We start from the raw sequence: 19,824 nt of genomic DNA on the forward strand, positions 1-19,824 counted from the left end.
CTGGACTCCCGTCTGTGCAGCATGGCAGTTTATTGTAGTGTAATTAAAGTGCACCTATTATTGTTTTTCAGATATTACCTTTCATGTAGTGTGGTATAGAGCTGTTTGTGAATGTAAAAAGTCTGCAAAGTTTCAAAAATCAAAGAGCACGACAAACAGAATCATTCAGTGCGTTTATACATGGACAACAATAATCCACTATAAACCCGATTAAGACAGTACTCTAAGAAACTAGCATGTAAACAGCAGTTTTTAATTACCTTAATCTGATTAAAGTCATACTCGAAGTAAACACAAATGGAATTAAGACGTGTGGAGTATTCCTGTTTTAGTCGCATTATCGACGTGTATTACAGACATGTACACACCTTAATCACATTGTTAAGGTCGTGTGGGAGTTTTCACCGCATTTTGCGACAGGACACGTACACACACGGCAGTGCTCGACATTTTACGGCGGACAAGAGAGTTCGGCTGCGTCCCAAACCGTGTACTTGCCTACTATAGGCCTGTAGTAAGAGAAATACATGTATCTGAGCTACGATATAGATGGTAAATACGCGGTTTGGGATGCAGCCCACGGCTTCAAGAGGTCGTCTATTTGCACGTACAGTATGACAAATAATTAACTGCACTTGAAGCGTTCGTAAAAAAAATAAATAAAAACACCCAAAACTGTATACGGTACCATAACGAAGACGAACCATATGTTGATACGTGAAATTCTGGAGGGACGTCGGACGGCGTGGCGCGGTGACATAATGACGTGTGCTGTTAATCGAACTATGTTCTATAACATGTAAAACGGGTACATGAGAGGAGATTCTAAAAGCGACTCATGGAAACACCTTAATCACAATATTGCCTTACTCAGAGTAAAGGTCAATAATTAGATTACTGCTGTCCATGTAAACGTAGTGAGTGACTCCCAAAAGAAGGAACAGATTCGTTAGTAACGAAACGAGTCGTTAGTAATTCCAGACTTTACTTCCTGTACTAACCTACATAGGTTTGTAACAAAAAGCCCGATACACGCTGACAGCGGTAGACCAATCACAATCTTTGCTGCACCTTAGGCTTTACTTCACTAAGGGTCGTTATTATTGTTACTATTGTTGTGTCATTATTTGCAGTGAATTTTGTGGGTATGATTCTGATTGGTGGGTTTTTTTCCTTTTGTATAGCTGGTGCTGCCGTACTAGCCTGCCCTTCATACAGGAAGCCTCAGTCCTCCTATGACGATTATTGTTAATTCCTTGTTGTGTTCTGTTTGTTTCATTCGACCAGTTGATTATGTCAGTTTCTGGTTTTAAATCATTCTTGGACAGTATGTAAGCAGGAAAGTATGAATGTAGGCAAGTAGGAAGATATGTAAACATTCTTGTAGGCAAATATGCAAGATTGAAATCATGCAAGCAGGCAAAGTAAGTTTGTGTATGAACATAAGCATGAGGAATGCTTGAGGAAATTTTTATTTGCACTGATCATAATGAAATGCATCATGTTTCAGTGCTGCAGGGATGAAAGAGGGACGACCATTTCCAAAATGCCTCCTCCAGACAGACGAGCAAAACCGCTTGATAGACCATTTCCAAATAAAGAGAAGTAAGTCCTTATAGTGTGTGTTTGATGGAAAAATACGTATATCTTATTTCCATTCCATATGTCCTAAAAATTTGCATATTTTCAGAGAGCATCTTCATCTGCAGAGGGTTCTTTCGTGTGTCTCGGCCCCGTTTTCTAAGCCGCAGGTACACATAAGTGGACAGGAAATCCTGTGCTGATGCTTTGAGGTGTCATGCTACAATTGTGGTCTTTCAAGTCATGTTTTGAGCACATGTACTGACATTGTTCATACATACTAGTTTGCAGAGTAAAGGTAGAAAACCCCAGAATTCTCCTCAGGTGAATGAGAACAGGAAGCACATGAGGTACACCGCAGCAGAGGCAGCAGAACTTGAGCAGTTCAAGTGAGTGATTCTAATACTCTCTATGGCAATCATCAGTTTCCTATTAATCCATTAGGTCGTGTTTATACTTGGCTAATTTGGTTAATTTGTGTACCAGTATTCTGGACTTCTAGATTAATAAATACTTTCAAATGCAGGTAAGTCTGTGAGCAAAGCCACTTCTGGCATCACCAATGCTTCCACACATGCAGTCATTCATCAGGCATAAACCAAGCCTTATACCTTTGAACAAGCACGGGAAATGCGGAAGTGTGAATCATAAAAGGTCTTATTTTTGAGTCAACCTCAGATTTCAACTTTGGAAGTGTTCATTGAAATCAACATTTTCAAGATATGTAATATAAGTTTTTTTGTTTGTTTGTTTGTTGTTGTTTTGTTTTTGTTTTTTTAAAATAATTCACCATTTTCATTAGAGGAATCAAACCAGTGCCATACAGTTTCAGGCATTAAAATGAAACTTTTTTAAACCAGTCATATGTACATGTTTGTAATATAGTGCAACTGATGGATCTTTAATCTTCCACAGTGTGACGTACAGCGAGCAGAAGCATTTCTCTGGACATCCTCATCACAGATCTTCGCTGATCCTCGACTCAACTGCAGGTTCCCATATACACAAATACGTCACATGCAGGTCTCACTACAAAGCACTGAACACTTATTATCCTCATTTTTCTTTTGGGAAATTGTGTTCCAGTGAGTGGCTGGACCATTCCTCATCCGAAAACATCCTCCGGGTTCTCATCTGCCTGAGACTGTTAATAAGAGAGCCTCGTTACCAAGTACGGATCGTAATTTTGGCGTGACTGCAGTGTGATCTTTTTATGTTTAAATTATTTATGTAACACGGTAGGAAGTAAGGTCAGAACCAGGAAACAGCTTTCCGTCTTGAAAACACTGTTGAGGAATATAGACATCATTAGCTAATGTTAGTTAATGACTAAGGCTAGTATTTTTTTTACTGGGTGATAGTGGAAACCAGGCCAAAATGTCAGGAATATCAACGTTTCCCTCCAAGAAGTTGGTAAATCACTATGAAAAGGCTTCTTATGCCTCACAGTAATTACAATTAGCGTCAAACAAACACTACCACATTACGAAACCTCAACATTTTGTCATGACTCACAAACTTCCTAGTAGTAACACAGTAAACACATACATGACCTGATTTAAACAGGAAATCTAAGCACAGAAAAAAAAGATACAGTACAAGGACACACTAGAATGATCCTGGCATGTTTACGTTGCTTTTTCTTCTACATTTAGTGTTTCATGTTCGTGTAAATTGTGTTATGCCGTGTTATTAGTTCTAATTTTGTGTTCACAAACACCACAATACGTAAACACTGTGAAACTAAATACAATGTACAATGTACAATGTGCACTATTGTTCACACTTTTTTTTTCTCTATGTTCGTGTTCACGTTTCGTGAACCTTATTTTGTGTTACTTATTAACACTTGCCTATTTCCTCCTTTCAGCTCTGTGGCTAACCGCTCGGCTTGTTACGATGCTATAAGTGTGAGCTGGCAGTTAAAGAGCTGTTGCGTTGTTTTTATGATGCTTTGAGGTCAAGTCTCTTCTTCACAAACACTACAATATGTAAACGCTGTGATACTAAATATAAGGCACACGAAGCTCAAGGAGCTCAGGGAATGTGTTCTGAGTGGATCTGGGAGGAAATGCCTGCAGAAGGAATCAGGAAGCATTAACTCACATGGTTTTTTACTTATTTTTTTAAATCATCATGGATACAATATTGTGTATGAGTCATTTTAACTTGTGAGCAACAACATGTTCAATAAAGGCTGATCTTTAATCTTCTCACCAAAGCATGTGTCTGTTTAAATTTCCACATGGAGTCAGTCTGCAGTGCATAGCTGGAAAATAAAGAGTGTGCACTGGAAACCGACCTTGGTCTGGTTTGTGACCTCAGCATCACATATTTGGTATTTATAGATGATGTGGTCCTGTTGGCTTCATCGAGCAGTGACCTCCATTATGCTCTAGGCGGTTTGTAACTGAGTGTGAAGCGGCCGGGATGAGGGTCATCACCACCAAATGGCCATGGTTCTCAGTCAGAAAATGGTGTGTTGTTCAATTCAGGTCGGAAATGAGATACTGCCTCAAGGGGAACAGTTTAAATATCTTGGGGTCTTGTTCACAACTGAGGGTGGAGTGAAACGGGAGAATGACAATCAGAGTTTGAGGATCTTGGACATTCGAGGTTGTTCCTCTGCATGGAAAGGAGCCGGTTGAGGTGGTTCGGTTGAGGTAGACCAAGGACTAGATGGAGAGATTATATCTCTTCTGGCCTGGGAGCACCTGGGTATCCCCCTGGAGGAGCTGGAGGAGGTGGCTAGGGAGAGGGTAGTTTACGTAGAAAGTTAATGAAGATGATAATTTAGAGAGTTAATACATCTTTTTTGTTTGTTTGTTTGTTTGTTTTTTGTTTAATTACATCTTTTGTTGTAAGATGTAATTATTAATAAAAAAAAAGGGGGGGGGATGTATTCAAAAGTCTGTATTTTTAATGTGTTTTAAAGACATCTTGCAAAAGGGGGGCCTCGGTCAAATGTTAATATTTGGGGGGCCTTGCCCTGGAAAAGTTTTGGAAGCCCTGCTGTATACATTCTACCCATGTTATATATTTATGTTTTCATTTCTCATGTTCTCGATTTTCCGTCCCGATTCCCCATTTTTTCAGTGATTGAGAGCAAAGGGAGTAAAATTGGCCATGCTTAGTAAATGGCTGAGGGAGGTAAACATCTTCAGGACGTCACATGAACTCGCCCCTTAGTTTGTTTAACCAGAAACAGGATAAGACATTCGGAAATCCTGAATGACCCCTGTATTTGGTAGGAGAGAAAACGCCCACAACTCGGAATGATGCCGTTATTTTAAATGTATTTGTTTATCTGCGGACTCTTCGTGTGTGCGCGCGCTGCAGCGTCGAGCGTCACCATAGTTACACAGCAGTCTCCAGCATCGCGCTTTCTCATTGGTTCCTTCCTGTAGACCTCGGAATACGGGGACATCCGGTTCGTTCACGGGCTTGTTGCTATGTTGACTGTATTTTGACAATTAAAGTTGCGACCTTGAGATTAAAACATCCAATGGCCGCTGGTGTTTTCGATTAAAAAACAGGTGAGAGAAGCGGAGGACATTTTTGCGGCGTAGTGAACCTGTCAATAATGAATTATTTACATATTTGACATTTTACCAGTTACACTCTCAGACCTAACTGAATTCCTGTGCTTTTCATGAGTGGGGGCGATTATTAATTAGCACCTACTGTTTCAGTAAAACTTTTACAATTATATACAAAAGTTTACAAAATAAACTGCTATTCCTTTTCTAATAAAGAGGCAGAGTTGTGTGTAATGTAAAAATGCAAAGAAATGTTATTACATGTAAGTATGGAAGTATACTAGTGTGGATGTATGGAAGTGTACCGATATGTAAGTATGGAAGTATACTAGTATGGATGTATAGTGTACCGATATGTAAGTATGGAAGTATACTAGTGTGGATGTATGGAAGTGTACCGATATGTAAGTATGGAAGTATACTAGTGTGGATGTATAGTGTACCGATATGTAAGTATGGAAGTATACTAGTATGGATGTGTGGAAGTGTATCAATATGTAAGTATGGAAGTATACTAGTGTGGATGTATAGTGCACCGATATGTAAGTATGGAAGTATACTAGAAAGTATGGAAGTATGCTAGTTTGAATGCATGTCAGTTTACACTTGGAAGTATGCAAGTATGCGTTAGTAAATAGAGCCAGGTTTTTCTTTATTCTATTTTTATATAGCATAAATAGATTATAGATAGCTGTATTTATCTAGAGATGTATTTAGAAATATATGTATCTATTTTGTTTTTATATATATATATATATATATATATATATATATATATATATGTATGTATGTATGTATGTATGTATGTATGTATGTATGTATGTATGTATGTGTGTGTGTGTGTGTGTGTGTGTGTGTGTGTAAATATGACCTAAATCATCAGCAGATTTTCACACAGGTCCACAAAAGTAGATAAAGTGAACCCAATTAAACAAATGAGACAAAAAATATTTTACTTGGTCATTTATTTATTGAGGAAAATGATCTAATCTAATGACCTAATCTGGTGATGTTTTAGGTAATATTCATGCAGAAATATGGAAAATTCCAAAGGGTTCACAAACATTCAAGCACCACTATACCTACTAGAATACTCTCTTGAAACACATAACTAGACACACTGAATTCCTCAACAAATGGTTAAGAAATGCAACATGGCACAATACTGTTTTAAGCAAGTGTTCTAGTAGGTGTGCAAGTATTCTAGCATGAAAGTATGATAGTATGCAAGTATGTTTTTTGCAAGTACGCTAAACATGCCATTGGGTAAAAAAAATATATATATATATTTAAGGCAAACACTTAAATATGTAACTATGTAAATATAGAAGTTTGAAAATGTGCAAGTATGCTAGTATTTTAGCATGTAAACATGCAGTAAACAGGTATGATAGTATGGAAGTATGTTATTCTGCTCCAATGGAATTATGCAAGCAGGCAAAGTATGTAAGGGAAGTTTTCTACTTTGTAAGAATGCATATATGCAAGTATGTTAGTTTGAATGCATGCTCGTATCTAAGTATGCTAGTGTGTAAGCATGCTAGTTTGCAAGTCCAGAAGTTGGAAAGTATGCTATCTAGTGTGCAAGTGTAACACAACTTGACAAGTAAGAATGCAAAAATGGAAGTACGAAAATATGAAAGTATGCTAGTAGGCAAGGTATGTAAGGAAAGTAGGCAAGTAAGTACAAACATGGAAGTATGAAAGTATGGAAGGAAAGCAAATATGGAAGTATGCAAGTGCAACAGCATGTAAGTAGGCAGTATCCAAGTATACTGGTATGCAAGTATGAAAGTGTGCAAGTATGAAAGAATGTATGTATAAAGTATGTAAGTAGTTATGAAAGTATGAAAGTATGCATCATGTTTCAGTGCTGCAGGGATGAAAGAGGGACGACCATTTCCAAAATGCCTCCTCCAGACAGACGAGCAAAACCGCTTGATAAACCATTTCCAAAAACTAAAGAGAAGTAAGTCTTTATAGTGTGTTTGATGGGAAAATAAGTATATTTTATTTCCATTTTGTATTTCCTAAAAATTTACATATTTTCAGAGAGCTTCCTGATCTGCGGAGGCTTCTTTCGTTTGTCTCGGCCCCGTTTTCTAAGCCACAGGTACAAATAAGTGGACAGGAAATCCTGTGCTGATGCTTTGAGGTGTCATGTTGCAATAGTAGTCTTTCAAGTCATGTTTGGAGCACATGTACTGACATTGTTCATACTGTACATACTAGTCCACAGGAAATCAGAGTAAGGGTAGAAAACCCCAGAATTCTCCTCAGGTGAATGAGAACAGGACGCACACGAGGTACACCGCAGCAGAAGCAGCAGAACTTGATAAATTCAGGTGAGTGATTCTAATACTTTCTATGGCAGGCATCATGGCAATCATCAGTTTCCTATTAATCCATTAGGTCATGTTTATACTTTATACACAGGTGCATCTCAAAAAATTAGAATATTGTGGAAAAGTTCTCTTTTTTTCTGTAATTGAATTTAAAAAGTGGAACTTTAATATATTCTAGATTCATTACACATAAAGGGAAATATTTCAAGACTTTTTTTTATTTTAATCTTGATGATTATGGTTTACAGCTCATGGAAATCAAAAATCCCATATCTTAAAATATTAGAATAAAGAATTTATAATACAGAAATATCAACTTTCTGAAAAGTATGTTAATTTATGCACTCAACACTCTTTTTAAATTAAATTACAGAAAAAAATGTACTTTTCCACAATATATACATATATATATATTTTTGAGATGCACCTGTATAGCTAGCTATGACTTGTGTACCAGTATTTCTGGACTTCTAGATGAATAAATACATTCAAATGTAAGGTTAGACACAGACGGAGACACTCACTATGACGGTGAACGGTGGATTTTTAATATCGTTCAACCCTGAGTAAAAGTTTTGACCCCAAATCAATCATACGTACGTTTCTAATATAATGAAAGTGATGGATCTTTAATCTTCCACAGTGTGAAGTACAGAGAGCAGAAGCATTTCTCTGGACATCCTCATCACAGTCTCTTCTCAGATATCTTCACTGCCCTGATCAAAAACCGACTCAACTGCAGGTTCCCATATACACAAACACGTCACATGAGGATCTCGCTGCAAAGCACTCAACACTTATTATCCTTCTTTTTTCTTTTGGGAAATTGTGTTCCAGTGAGTGGCTGGACCATTCCTCATCCGAAAACATCCTCCGGGTTCTCATCTGCCTGAGACTGTTAATAAGAGAGCCTCGTTACCAAGTACGGATCGTAATTTTGGCGTGACTGCAGTGTGATCTTTTTATGCTTAAATTCTTTATGTAACACGGTAGGAAGTAAGGTCAGAACCAGGAAACAGCTTTCCATCTTGAAAACACTGTTGGGGAATATAGACATCATTAGCTAATGTTAGTTAATGACTAAGGCTAGTATTTTTTTTACTGGGTGATAGTGGAAACCAGGCCAAAATGTCAGGAACATCAACGTTTCCCTCCAAGAAGTTGGTAAATCACTATGAAAAGGCTTCTTATGCCTCACAGTAATTACAATTAGTGTCGAACAAACACTACCACATTACGAAACCTCAACATTTTGTCATGACTCACAAACTTTCTAGTAGTAACACAGTAAACACATACATGACCTGATTTAAACAGGAAATCTAAGCACAGAAAAAAAAGATACAGTACAAGGACACACTAGAATGATCCTGGCATGTTTACGTTGCTTTTTCTTTTACATTTAGTGTTTTATGTTCGTGTGAATTGTGTTATGCCGTGTTATTAGTTCTAGTTTTGTGTTCACAAACACCACAATACGTAAACACTGTGAAACTAAATACAATGTACAGGAAGCGTAGAAGTTCAGGGAATGTGTTCTGGGTAGAGCTGGGAGGAAATGCCTGCAGAGGGATATATATTATTATATAATAATAATAATATAATTATTATAGTATAGATACAATATTGCGTATGAGTCGTTTTAGAGTTGATCTTTAATCTTCTCCACCAAAGCATGTATCTATTTAAATTTCCACATGAAATTTTTTTTTTTTTTAAATGCTTTATAAGGTTACATAAGGTCGATTTCTTGAATTTATACTTTCTCCTTTTAGAAAGTGTTTCATGAGCTTGACGGCTTAATTCACCTTATAAAGGTAAGGATTGGAATAATAGGAAATAATACGCTAGTATAGCTATGTTCATTGATCTTTATTATAACACCGGTATTATAAATTCTTTGGAAATGTTTTCAGCATGTTTTTGCTACTTTTTCAGTACATGGATTCAGTCTGCAGTGCATATCTGGAAAATAAAGAGTGCGCACTGGAAAACGAACAGCTCGTCACTATGACCTGTAAGAACCACTCGGAACGACAGTATGAAATTTTTTATTAGTCACTACTATTTAATTTTTAATGTTTTTTTTTTTTTTTTTTTTCAACTTTCCTCGTAGATGTGTGTCAAAAACTGGCCATGGCTGAAGAGCAGAGAAAGTGGCTGATTGACTGTGAAGCTCATAAGGTTGGTTTAATTAGAAAACGTTTAGTGGGATTGTGGGTGGTCGACACTCTCCAGCTACTAATCCAGCTAGTTAGCTAATCAGCCTTCAATCTAGTCATTATGACATAGAGTAATAGTGGAATTTCCTTGCATCCGCTCTTAAATTCCTGGTTGGAACGTGTGGGAAGGTTTTCCGTCATGATGAATGTAGACGATGAATGTCGATCCTTGTAATCCTTAGACTCTTGTAAAGCTCCTTTCTGCACGGGAGAGTAACGTGTTATTGGGCGCCCTTCTGGCCCTCACTACTCTAGCAGACAGGTAAGTTTTTTTAATATGATCAATGCTGATGTACACATTACTACACTATTAGACTGTAACTCACAGATTTTCAAAGCCCCGAGTGCAAGGAGAAGATCGGAGAGCTGTCTGTTGTGGAGAACCTGCTGGTGATTTTGCAGGAATACGACATGCTATCAAAAAGGTAAGACCCAGTTAGCTTCATGGAGTCCATTTTTCCTCTAGTATTAGTAGGGGTGTGCATCTTTATGCTGCTTTACTTTTCTTAATAATAAGCTGTGCTATTCAGCATCACATGGAGAACAGTGCCTAATATACATAAATTGACTGTTCATGAAAGGGTTAAGAAATAAAAACTGCTGAGATATAAGGGGAACAGCTTGTGATGTGCTGTTATAGGATACTAATCAGTTTAAAGCTGGAAACAGTAACTCTCACTGACTTTGTGTGTGTGTGTGTGTGTGTGTGTGTGTCTCCATAGGCTCAGTGCGGAGCTCCTGCGTCTGCTCTGCCCAGTACCAGCCGTCCGTGAGCAGGTGTGTGAATGCGACGGCATCCCCGTCCTACTGAGCATGCTCCATGCGGATCATCTGAAGCTGCTCTGGAGCACGGTATGGGTTCTGGTCCAGCTGTGCCAGGATCCGGAGGGCAGCACCAACATTCGAGCCTGGGGAGGAATTCAGCAGCTCCTGCGCATCCTGAACGGGTCATTACTCTCTTTTATACTTCAACTTTCTCCATTTAGCGCATGTCAGTGTTAGCCCGTCCATATTAACTTTAGCTGGGGTTACACCGCATTACATTTTTGGGCTAGGTCGAATTTCAGAAGTGTGCGAGAGGCAAAGTCTACTGATTGCGTTTCAGACTGGAGTGTAGCACATACTGGACTTTGGATGTAGTCTAGTAATGTCTTCTTAGCATTACTGAAAAGAGAGTTGAAGCAGACTTTATGCACCAAACATCTGGAACACATTACACATCTGGAACACATTACACATTTTGCAGGCTCCATTTATCCCTATTTCATTATGTAGCATTTAACAAGTTTTTATTATTTTCCTTATTTGTACTGCCATGTTTCTATTATTTTAATTATTCATTTTTAATTCTAGTTTTTTTTAATTATTATGATGTTTATGTTTTTGTATTTCAGTGGGGTTTTTTTTGAATGACATTATAAAGAACTTTGAGACCCTATTTAAAAGTATATAAGGTGCTATCTATCTATCTATCTATCTATCTATCTATCCATCCATCCATCCATCCATCCATCTATCTTTTTATGTATCTATATTCTGTGTAGAGAGCGAGTGTATGTGTCTGATCGCTCGTCCATAGCGACTCTCTCCAGTGCTAATGCTGCTGGCCGTCTGCACACACAGCATGTATGTGAGGACCTGAGTCCACACGAGGCCGAAGAGAACATGGTGGCCCTGCATGCTGGTGAGCTCCAGTGCGCACACACCGTCATACACACATGCATATTTAACCTCATACTTACTCCGCTTCCTGTACATGCATTATACAACTGCTTTACATTTGAGTTAATGAATCTGAGGAGTTATATGACCTCTCACCTTTGTCGCTGTTGCTAGCATGCTGTGCTGCAATAACAGAGCTGGTGCTGGACGACGCAGCGGCCCACCATGTGGTGCAGGTAACGAAAACAGCCATCTGTAATGTCCAGCTACCACATTTCCCATTGTACTGTACGGTACTGTAGCTAGAAAGCCATTTACTACATGGTGTTTCCATATGGAAACAATTATTTTATCTCCAATTTTTTTGATCCATTTGCATTTGCGAAACAATTCAATCAGCATTCAAACTGACACATGCTTGCAGTGAATCATGGGAAATCCACGAAGTCTTGTTAGAAATTTAGCATACAAGTTCTAGTGTTTGAGGATGTTTCTTAAAATAGAGCTTTAGATTTTGGTAGTTGATCTTCTTTCTCATCGCAGGAGAACGGTGTGTACATAATAGGCAAACTGATCCTGCCAAATGGACCGAAAACAGCATCACTCCAGGTATATAAATATACTATTTAAATCAAATTTTACTCAGGTTATACTTCATGCTACATAGCATTGGTTTTCACTAACGTCTATACATTTTATCTAAGTGTTACGCGTTCCGGACTCTGCGCTTCCTTTTCAGTATGGAGCGTAATAGACATCTTTTTAAAAGGTATAAATGATGATATAATACTGCATCTTATTAAATATCTTGTCCGCATCTTTTTCTTTTTTTTTTGTTTACTGCATATTAAACTTTAATTTGTCTGGACAGGCTCTTCCCACCGGATCTGTTTGAGATGTTTATAGACATCGGGCATTATGTCAGAGACATCTCAGCGTACGTTCCTCTGCAGGAAAGAGTCTCAGTGCTTTCGGTAAACCATTAACGATCATACTCTTTTCATATGTCTGTATACATTCTATGCATGTCATATATTTCTGTTTTATTTCCTTATTTTGATACTCGATTTTCGGTCCGATTTCCCATTTATTCCGTGGTTGGCAGCAAAGTGCTGTCTGGGTGAGAGGGATGGCATGCTCTCTCTCTCTCCTGTCAATCACAGCGACACTAGGAAATCATGGGCATCTGTGAGGTCATGTAGGAGGAAGAGGGCAAATAGTGCTTTCCTCAGAGTGTTTTACGTTGCCCTGTAACGCTACATGGGCAGCAGTTTGAAAAAGATACAGTTGGCTGGTTTCATTGTCTCGTAGCCATTGTACGAGCGGGCTGGTGGGTGGGAACTGGCAGGTGACCAGCCATATGGATGGGGAGAAGATTGAAGAAAAAACTGTTGAGGACAGTACTTTCATAGGCTTCTCTTGTCTTGTCTTGTAGATGCTGTCTTGTTTTGTAGATGCTGTCTTGCTTTGTCTTGTCTTGTCTTGTAGATGCTGTCTTGTCTTGAAGATGCTGTCTTGCTTTGTCTTGTCTTGTAGATGCTGTCTTGCTTTGTCTTGTCTTGTTTTGTAGATGCTGTCTTGCTTTGTCTTGTCTTATAGATGCTGTCTTGCTTTGTCTTGTCTTGTAGATGCTGTCTTGCTTTGTATTGTCTTGTCTTGTAGATGCTGTCTTGCTTTGTCTTGTCTTGTCTTATAGATGCTGTCTTGCTTTGTCTTGTCTTATAGATGCTGTCTTGCTTTGTCTTGTCTTATAGATGCTGTCTTGCTTTGTCTTGTCTTATAGATGCTGTCTTGCTTTGTCTTGTCTTGTAGATGCTGTCTTATAGATGCTGTCTTGCTTTGTCTTGTCTTGTAGATGCTGTCTTGCTTTGTCTTGTTGTGTCTTGCCATGCATTCATACACTTTCTCAATGCATTTTGCATAATGTTAATGGACATCATTGTATTTTGAAGCACACGTTCTTGTCTGCAGACTGAAGGATTAGACGGACTGAAGGAAAGGATTGAGGCAGTGAATCAGAACCGTCCTCCTCTCAAAGTGATTAACGGCTACGCCATTCTCGATCCTCTGGGCAGTGGAGCCTTCGGCAGTGTTTTTAAGGTAAAGCCTTTTTTAAAGTCATGCATCAATTGAACTGACTTCCCAAAGATCTGCATCAAATTGAGTATTATTACTAAGTACACAAGAGAGAGAGAAATAGTTGGTATATATTGTAACCTTAGTTTTGACAGGTATAGGTCAAAGGTCAAAAAGATACACATTCTAACTCTCTATATCTAGATCAAAGGTCATGATCATAAAAATATTAATAGTTATGTTAAATCTGGATCACATCCATTCGTTACCATACATGGTGCGGCCATGTGTTTTCCACCCCACACACGTTGCACACATGGTCCTTCTAACACTCTGTGGTAGGTCATAAAAATATGTATAGTTATGTTAAATCTGATTCCCATGCATTCCAGACACATGTATTCTCATACCTGGTACGGCCATGTGTTTTCCGCCCCACAAACGTTGCACAAATGGTCCTTCTAACACTCTGTGGTAGGTCATAAAAATATATATATATTTATGTTAAATCTGGTTCACATCCAGTCGTTACCATACATGGTGCGGCCATGTGTTTTCCACCCCACACACGTTGCACACACATGTTCTTTCTAACACTCTGTGGTAGGTCATAAAAATATATATAGTTATGTTAAATCTGGTTCACATCCATTCGTTACCATACATGGTACGGCCATGTGTTTTCCACCCCACACACGTTGCACACACATGTTCTTTCTTTTCACATAGAATATGAAACTCTCTGAGGTAGGTCATAAAAATATATATAGTTATGTTAAATCTGGTTCCCATCCATTCGTGACAGAAACGTTACCATACATGGTACGGCCATGTGTATCCCACATCCAAACAAAAATATGACACACACACACACACGCACAAACACACACGTGCACGTACAGACAACGCATGCATACGAACCTGCTTATAAAAGTCGAGCATCCCTCTAGGTTTTATAATACTCTGTACTTAGAACAACGTGTGCGATCTTACAACATGGCTGATGTTTGTCCTAACGCGCCGAAAAAAGCTCACCCTTTTTTGGGAAGAATAGAAAAAATGTTAGAACATGAAAAGATTCAATATTGGGTAATGTCAAACGGATGTACAGCCGGGTTTTTTTTCGATGCAGAAAAAGGAACCGTTTTGCTTTTCAAGTTCTCGGTCCCGGGACACACGATCTTTTCCTTTCACGTAGAATATGAAGCACTCTGAGTCAGGCCTAGGTCAAAAGGTCAACAACGTAAAAACCCCGTTCTGATGCATTCCCGAGCACAAACACACCCCACACACACACTCGAATGCATACGAACCTGTTTATAAAGTCGAGCACTTCGAAAGTTTTAACATCGGAAAAGGTTCGACCGAATTTCCAGAGTCTGTTCTTCACTACTTCCAGAATCAAACACTTTGAAAGTTTGAACATCGGCAAAGTTCAACAGAATTTCCAGAGTCTATCCTTCACTACTTCCAGACACCATGGATTTCTCGGCAGGTAAAAATTTGTATTTAATCAAATAATAGTTAAATATAAATTGAAATACAATGTTTATGTAATTATCCAGTAGGCAATGATATTGATATAAACTTAGAACTAATCTTTCTGAGTACAAAAATCATCATCCTTATCTGGTCATTATGTAATCTGGTACGATACTTTATCTAAAATGTAAATATTCATTACATTTATATTACAGTGCAAGACCGAGTTAAGCTCATCTGATTCTAGTGTATAGGTAATTAAAATTTGTCTCTTAGATCTATGTAGTGATCTAAAATGGGGAATGTTAAGTTATTAAAAGTATGTTTTACTGTTTTATAGACAGCTTGGTGATTATTTCTGATGATGAGATTCCCGAAACAACCACTCATGAACTTTTGAATCTGAGTTCCACACGTAAGTCATAACATAAAATTATGAATGTTTCATGCTGTAAAAGTCTTTCATATGTGAATATAACATTGTTTGTATCATATTCAGAATTTGAGGGAAACGTGACTAACAGTGATTACGACGGAGATATTTCAGGTGAGTTGTAGTATATTTACCTTCTATTTACACAGCACAAAAAATAAATAAATAAAAGCTCTTTCACATGTTCTGTGACTTATAGATACGAGTGATGCAATAGAAGACCAAGAGGAAATCATCTCGGAAACCGACATTCAACAAGACATCGAACTACAACATATCTGTGCAGTGTGGCGTGAATTCTTCGAAGCAAAGACTGATTTATTGGAAAACTTTGGACAGATTGATTATACACTTGAATCTGGTCGAGGTACAGATTTTATCCCTTTACTGTATAGCACGCTTGAAAATGTGAATAGATGTCTCTCAGTGAGCATAAAGTTGATTAGGAAATTGTATGATAGATATGGCGCAGAAACGACTGAAATGCAGTTCGGATATGGAGACTAAAAAAAAGAGAACCGAAAATTCTCCATTATCGCATGATTTCTTTTATCACTTTCTTTTCTTTTAACTCTGGTTTCCGTCATAAAAGAATTTCATGCGATAATGGAGAATTTTCGGTTCTCTTTTTTTTAGTCTCCATATCCGAACTGCATTTCAGTCATTTCTGCGCCATATCTATCATACAATTTCCTAATCAACTTTATGCTCACTGAGAGACATCTATTCACATTTTCAAGCGTGCTATACAGTAAAGGGATAAAATCTGTACCTCGACCAGATTCAAGTGTATAATCAATCTGTCCAAAGTTTTCCAATAAATCAGTCTTTGCTTCGAAGAATTCACGCCACACTGCACAGATATGTTGTAGTTCGATGTCTTGTTGAATGTCGGTTTCCGAGATGATTTCCTCTTGGTCTTCTATTGCATCACTCGTATCTATAAGTCACAGAACATGTGAAAGAGCTTTTATTTATTTATTTTTTGTGCTGTGTAAATAGAAGGTAAATATACTACAACTCACCTGAAATATCTCCGTCGTAATCACTGTTAGTCACGTTTCCCTCAAATTCTGAATATGATACAAACAATGTTATATTCACATATGAAAGACTTTTACAGCATGAAACATTCATAATTTTATGTTATGACTTACGTGTGGAACTCAGATTCAAAAGTTCATGAGTGGTTGTTTCGGGAATCTCATCATCAGAAATAATCACCAAGCTGTCTATAAAACAGTAAAACATACTTTTAATAACTTAACATTCCCCATTTTAGATCACTACATAGATCTAAGAGACAAATTTTAATTACCTATACACTAGGTCTTGCACTGTAATATAAATGTAATGAATATTTACATTTTAGATAAAGTATCGTACCAGATTACATAATGACCAGATAAGGATGATGATTTTTGTACTCAGAAAGATTAGTTCTAAGTTTATATCAATATCATTGCCTACTGGATAATTACATAAACATTGTATTTCAATTTATATTTAACTATTATTTGATTAAATACAAATTTTTACCTGCCGAGAAATCCATGGTGTCTGGAAGTAGTGAAGGATAGACTCTGGAAATTCTGTTGAACTTTGCCGATGTTCAAACTTTCAAAGTGTTTGATTCTGGAAGTAGTGAAGAACAGACTCTGGAAATTCGGTCGAACCTTTTCCGATGTTAAAACTTTCGAAGTGCTCGACTTTATAAACAGGTTCGTATGCATTCGAGTGTGTGTGTGGGGTGTGTTTGTGCTCGGGAATGCATCAGAACGGGGTTTTTACGTTGTTGACCTTTTGACCTAGGCCTGACTCAGAGTGCTTCATATTCTACGTGAAAGGAAAAGATCGTGTGTCCCGGGACCGAGAACTTGAAAAGCAAAACGGTTCCTTTTTCTGCATCGAAAAAAAACCCGGCTGTACATCCGTTTGACATTACCCAATATTGAATCTTTTCATGTTCTAACATTTTTTCTATTCTTCCCAAAAAAGGGTGAGCTTTTTTCGGCGCGTTAGGACAAACATCAGCCATGTTGTAAGATCGCACACGTTGTTCTAAGTACAGAGTATTATAAAACCTAGAGGGATGCTCGACTTTTATAAGCAGGTTCGTATGCATGCGTTGTCTGTACGTGCACGTGTGTGTTTGTGCGTGTGTGTGTGTGTGTCATATTTTTGTTTGGATGTGGGATACACATGGCCGTACCATGTATGGTAACGTTTCTGTCACGAATGGATGGGAACCAGATTTAACATAACTATATATATTTTTATGACCTACCTCAGAGAGTTTCATATTCTATGTGAAAAGAAAGAACATGTGTGTGCAACGTGTGTGGGGTGGAAAACACATGGCCGTACCATGTATGGTAACGAATGGATGTGAACCAGATTTAACATAACTATATATATTTTTATGACCTACCACAGAGTGTTAGAAAGAACATGTGTGCAACGTGTGTGGGGTGGAAAACACATGGCCGTACCAGGTATGAGAACATATGTGTCTGGAATGCATGGGAATCAGATTTAACATAACTATACATATTTTTATGACCTACCACAGAGTGTTAGAAGGACCATGTGTGCAACGTGTGTGGGGTGGAAAACACATGGCCGTACCAGGTATGGTAACGAATGGATGTGATCCAGATTTAACATAACTATATATATTTTTATGACCTACCAGAGAGTGTTAGAAAGAACATGTGTGCAACGTGTGTGGGGTGGAAAACACATGGCCGTACCAGGTATGGTAACGAATGGATGTGATCCAGATTTAACATAACTATTAATATTTTTATGATCATGACCTTTGATCTAGATATAGAGAGTTAGAATGTGTATCTTTTTGACCTTTGACCTATACCTGTCAAAACTAAGGTTACAATATATACCAACTATTTCTCTCTCACAAGTTAATATTAGCGCACTGTTAGAGTTACATTACAGGACAATTAATTCTTGATTACTTTCCTTTAATAGACTCTGAAACACTCATGACATACATATTATTGTTGCATTTAGAGATAACTTAATGTACATTGTCCAATGTGCTGTGCAAACTGGATATAATGGCAATATATAACTATACATAACTAGACAATATATAACTATATAACTATACAATGCTTTGACATATAGTCCATGTGGGTATATCATATATGTACAACTGGACAAGTTGTGGGAACACAGCTGGATTTTGCCTTTTTTTTAAAGGTCCGCAAACAGGGAGCACAGAACTGTTTGGCACTGAAGGAAGTGAACCTCCACAATCCCGCTTTCGGCCACGACAAGAAATCCAGAGACAGCAACGTCGAGAAATTAGTATCCGAGCTCACCATAATCAAGGAACAGGTAAGAAGTACCATGTACTCTTAAGTGTGTAAAGGAGATTGAAAAAGTGATGAGAGCCATCCCTGGAGAAGTAAGGTCACTATTTAGAAATTTCTCAGATGCCCCAATACACACAAAAAAAGATTTTATAGCTTTTATAACTTTAGAAGGTGTAGATAATAGAAAATGTAATAATAAACATATTAAGATCTATTTGCAGAGGCAATACTACGCCCCCTTGTGTCATATACTGGAATATTAATATGGAGGAATATATATATATATATATATATATATATATATATATATATATATATATATATATATATATATATATTCAACACAATGACAAAGATGTCAGTCTTATTTTTATTATAAATTTCTTTATTTTTGGGAGGGTCTTTCTACATAAGATAAAGATAAGAAAATAAACCTAATTTTGAATTATTTCTAATAGAGTTGTAATGTTAAAAGATTGTAATGGTCATAAGATGTAAAAAATAGTAAAGCAAAATATTTGTTAAAATCTTTCATTTATAAAAGTAACACAATGATGCTTATATATTTTTCTGTTTTTAATTTCTTTATACCTTTTATGTACATTTCTTTGAATGTTGTTCAAAATGATTGATGTTAATAATAATAATAATAATAATAATAATAATAATAATAATAATAATAATAATAGGTAGGTAGGTAATAATAAAATAAGCTGAAAATGAAGTGGTTTAAACGGATTCCAGTTGTGTGTGTGTGTGTTAAAGAAAATATTTATTTCTAAGGGTAAAGGTCTGTAAGTTGAAAACAAACCGAAAATATATGTATAATCATTCTTTTTTTTTTTGGCGGAGTTTGTGCATGGAAGGTTCAGGAATAAAATATATTGCATATATTTGCCTAATATGCTATATATTTACATATTTGGAATATAGTCATATAATAAATGGTTTGAGACCCCTGGAAAAACAACAACAACAACAACAACAACAAAAACTCAAGTCTGTAATCCTTGCAGTATGATCATCTTTACTGCCCCCTTGTGTACATAATGATACATTGCGTTATTTATCACAGACATGATGGACAGATGGACTTAATTATGGGCATTTGAGTGTTACAGTAGCAAAAAGAACTCACATTAA

The 19,824-nt window shown here is 37.3% G+C and overlaps 1 protein-coding gene across 4 annotated transcripts in view; it reads left to right on the forward strand.

Annotated features, from left to right (window-relative positions):
• The first annotated feature begins 1,583 nt into the window (after positions 1-1,583).
• nek10 (NIMA-related kinase 10) overlaps positions 1,584-19,824 on the forward strand; it is a 28,862-nt gene continuing 10,621 nt past the window's right edge. The window contains exons 1-20 of one of the 4 annotated variants that reach the window (XM_053611747.1): positions 1,584-1,970; positions 2,497-2,752; positions 6,992-7,089; positions 7,173-7,233; positions 7,353-7,465; positions 8,109-8,207; positions 8,303-8,387; positions 9,241-9,282; positions 9,404-9,482; positions 9,582-9,649; positions 9,870-9,949; positions 10,026-10,112; positions 10,410-10,634; positions 11,232-11,371; positions 11,524-11,585; positions 11,893-11,958; positions 12,054-12,118; positions 12,221-12,323; positions 13,321-13,449; positions 18,566-18,703. In XM_053611747.1, coding sequence (XP_053467722.1) covers positions 1,927-1,970; positions 2,497-2,752; positions 6,992-7,089; positions 7,173-7,233; positions 7,353-7,465; positions 8,109-8,207; positions 8,303-8,387; positions 9,241-9,282; positions 9,404-9,482; positions 9,582-9,649; positions 9,870-9,949; positions 10,026-10,112; positions 10,410-10,634; positions 11,232-11,371; positions 11,524-11,585; positions 11,893-11,958; positions 12,054-12,118; positions 12,221-12,323; positions 13,321-13,449; positions 18,566-18,703 — 2,040 coding nt within the window. In that variant the 5' untranslated portion in view covers positions 1,584-1,926. Of the gene's footprint in view, positions 1,971-2,496; positions 2,753-4,993; positions 5,118-6,991; positions 7,090-7,172; positions 7,234-7,352; positions 7,466-8,108; positions 8,208-8,302; positions 8,388-9,240; positions 9,283-9,403; positions 9,483-9,581; positions 9,650-9,869; positions 9,950-10,025; positions 10,113-10,409; positions 10,635-11,231; positions 11,372-11,523; positions 11,586-11,892; positions 11,959-12,053; positions 12,119-12,220; positions 12,324-13,320; positions 13,450-18,565; positions 18,704-19,824 lie in introns of those variants that run through there. The other 3 variants (XM_053611748.1, XM_053611749.1, XM_053611750.1) reach the window with 3 other exon arrangements.

This window comes from Ictalurus furcatus, chromosome 23 (genome assembly GCF_023375685.1).
Source record: "Ictalurus furcatus strain D&B chromosome 23, Billie_1.0, whole genome shotgun sequence".
Lineage (NCBI taxonomy): Eukaryota > Metazoa > Chordata > Actinopteri > Siluriformes > Ictaluridae > Ictalurus > Ictalurus furcatus.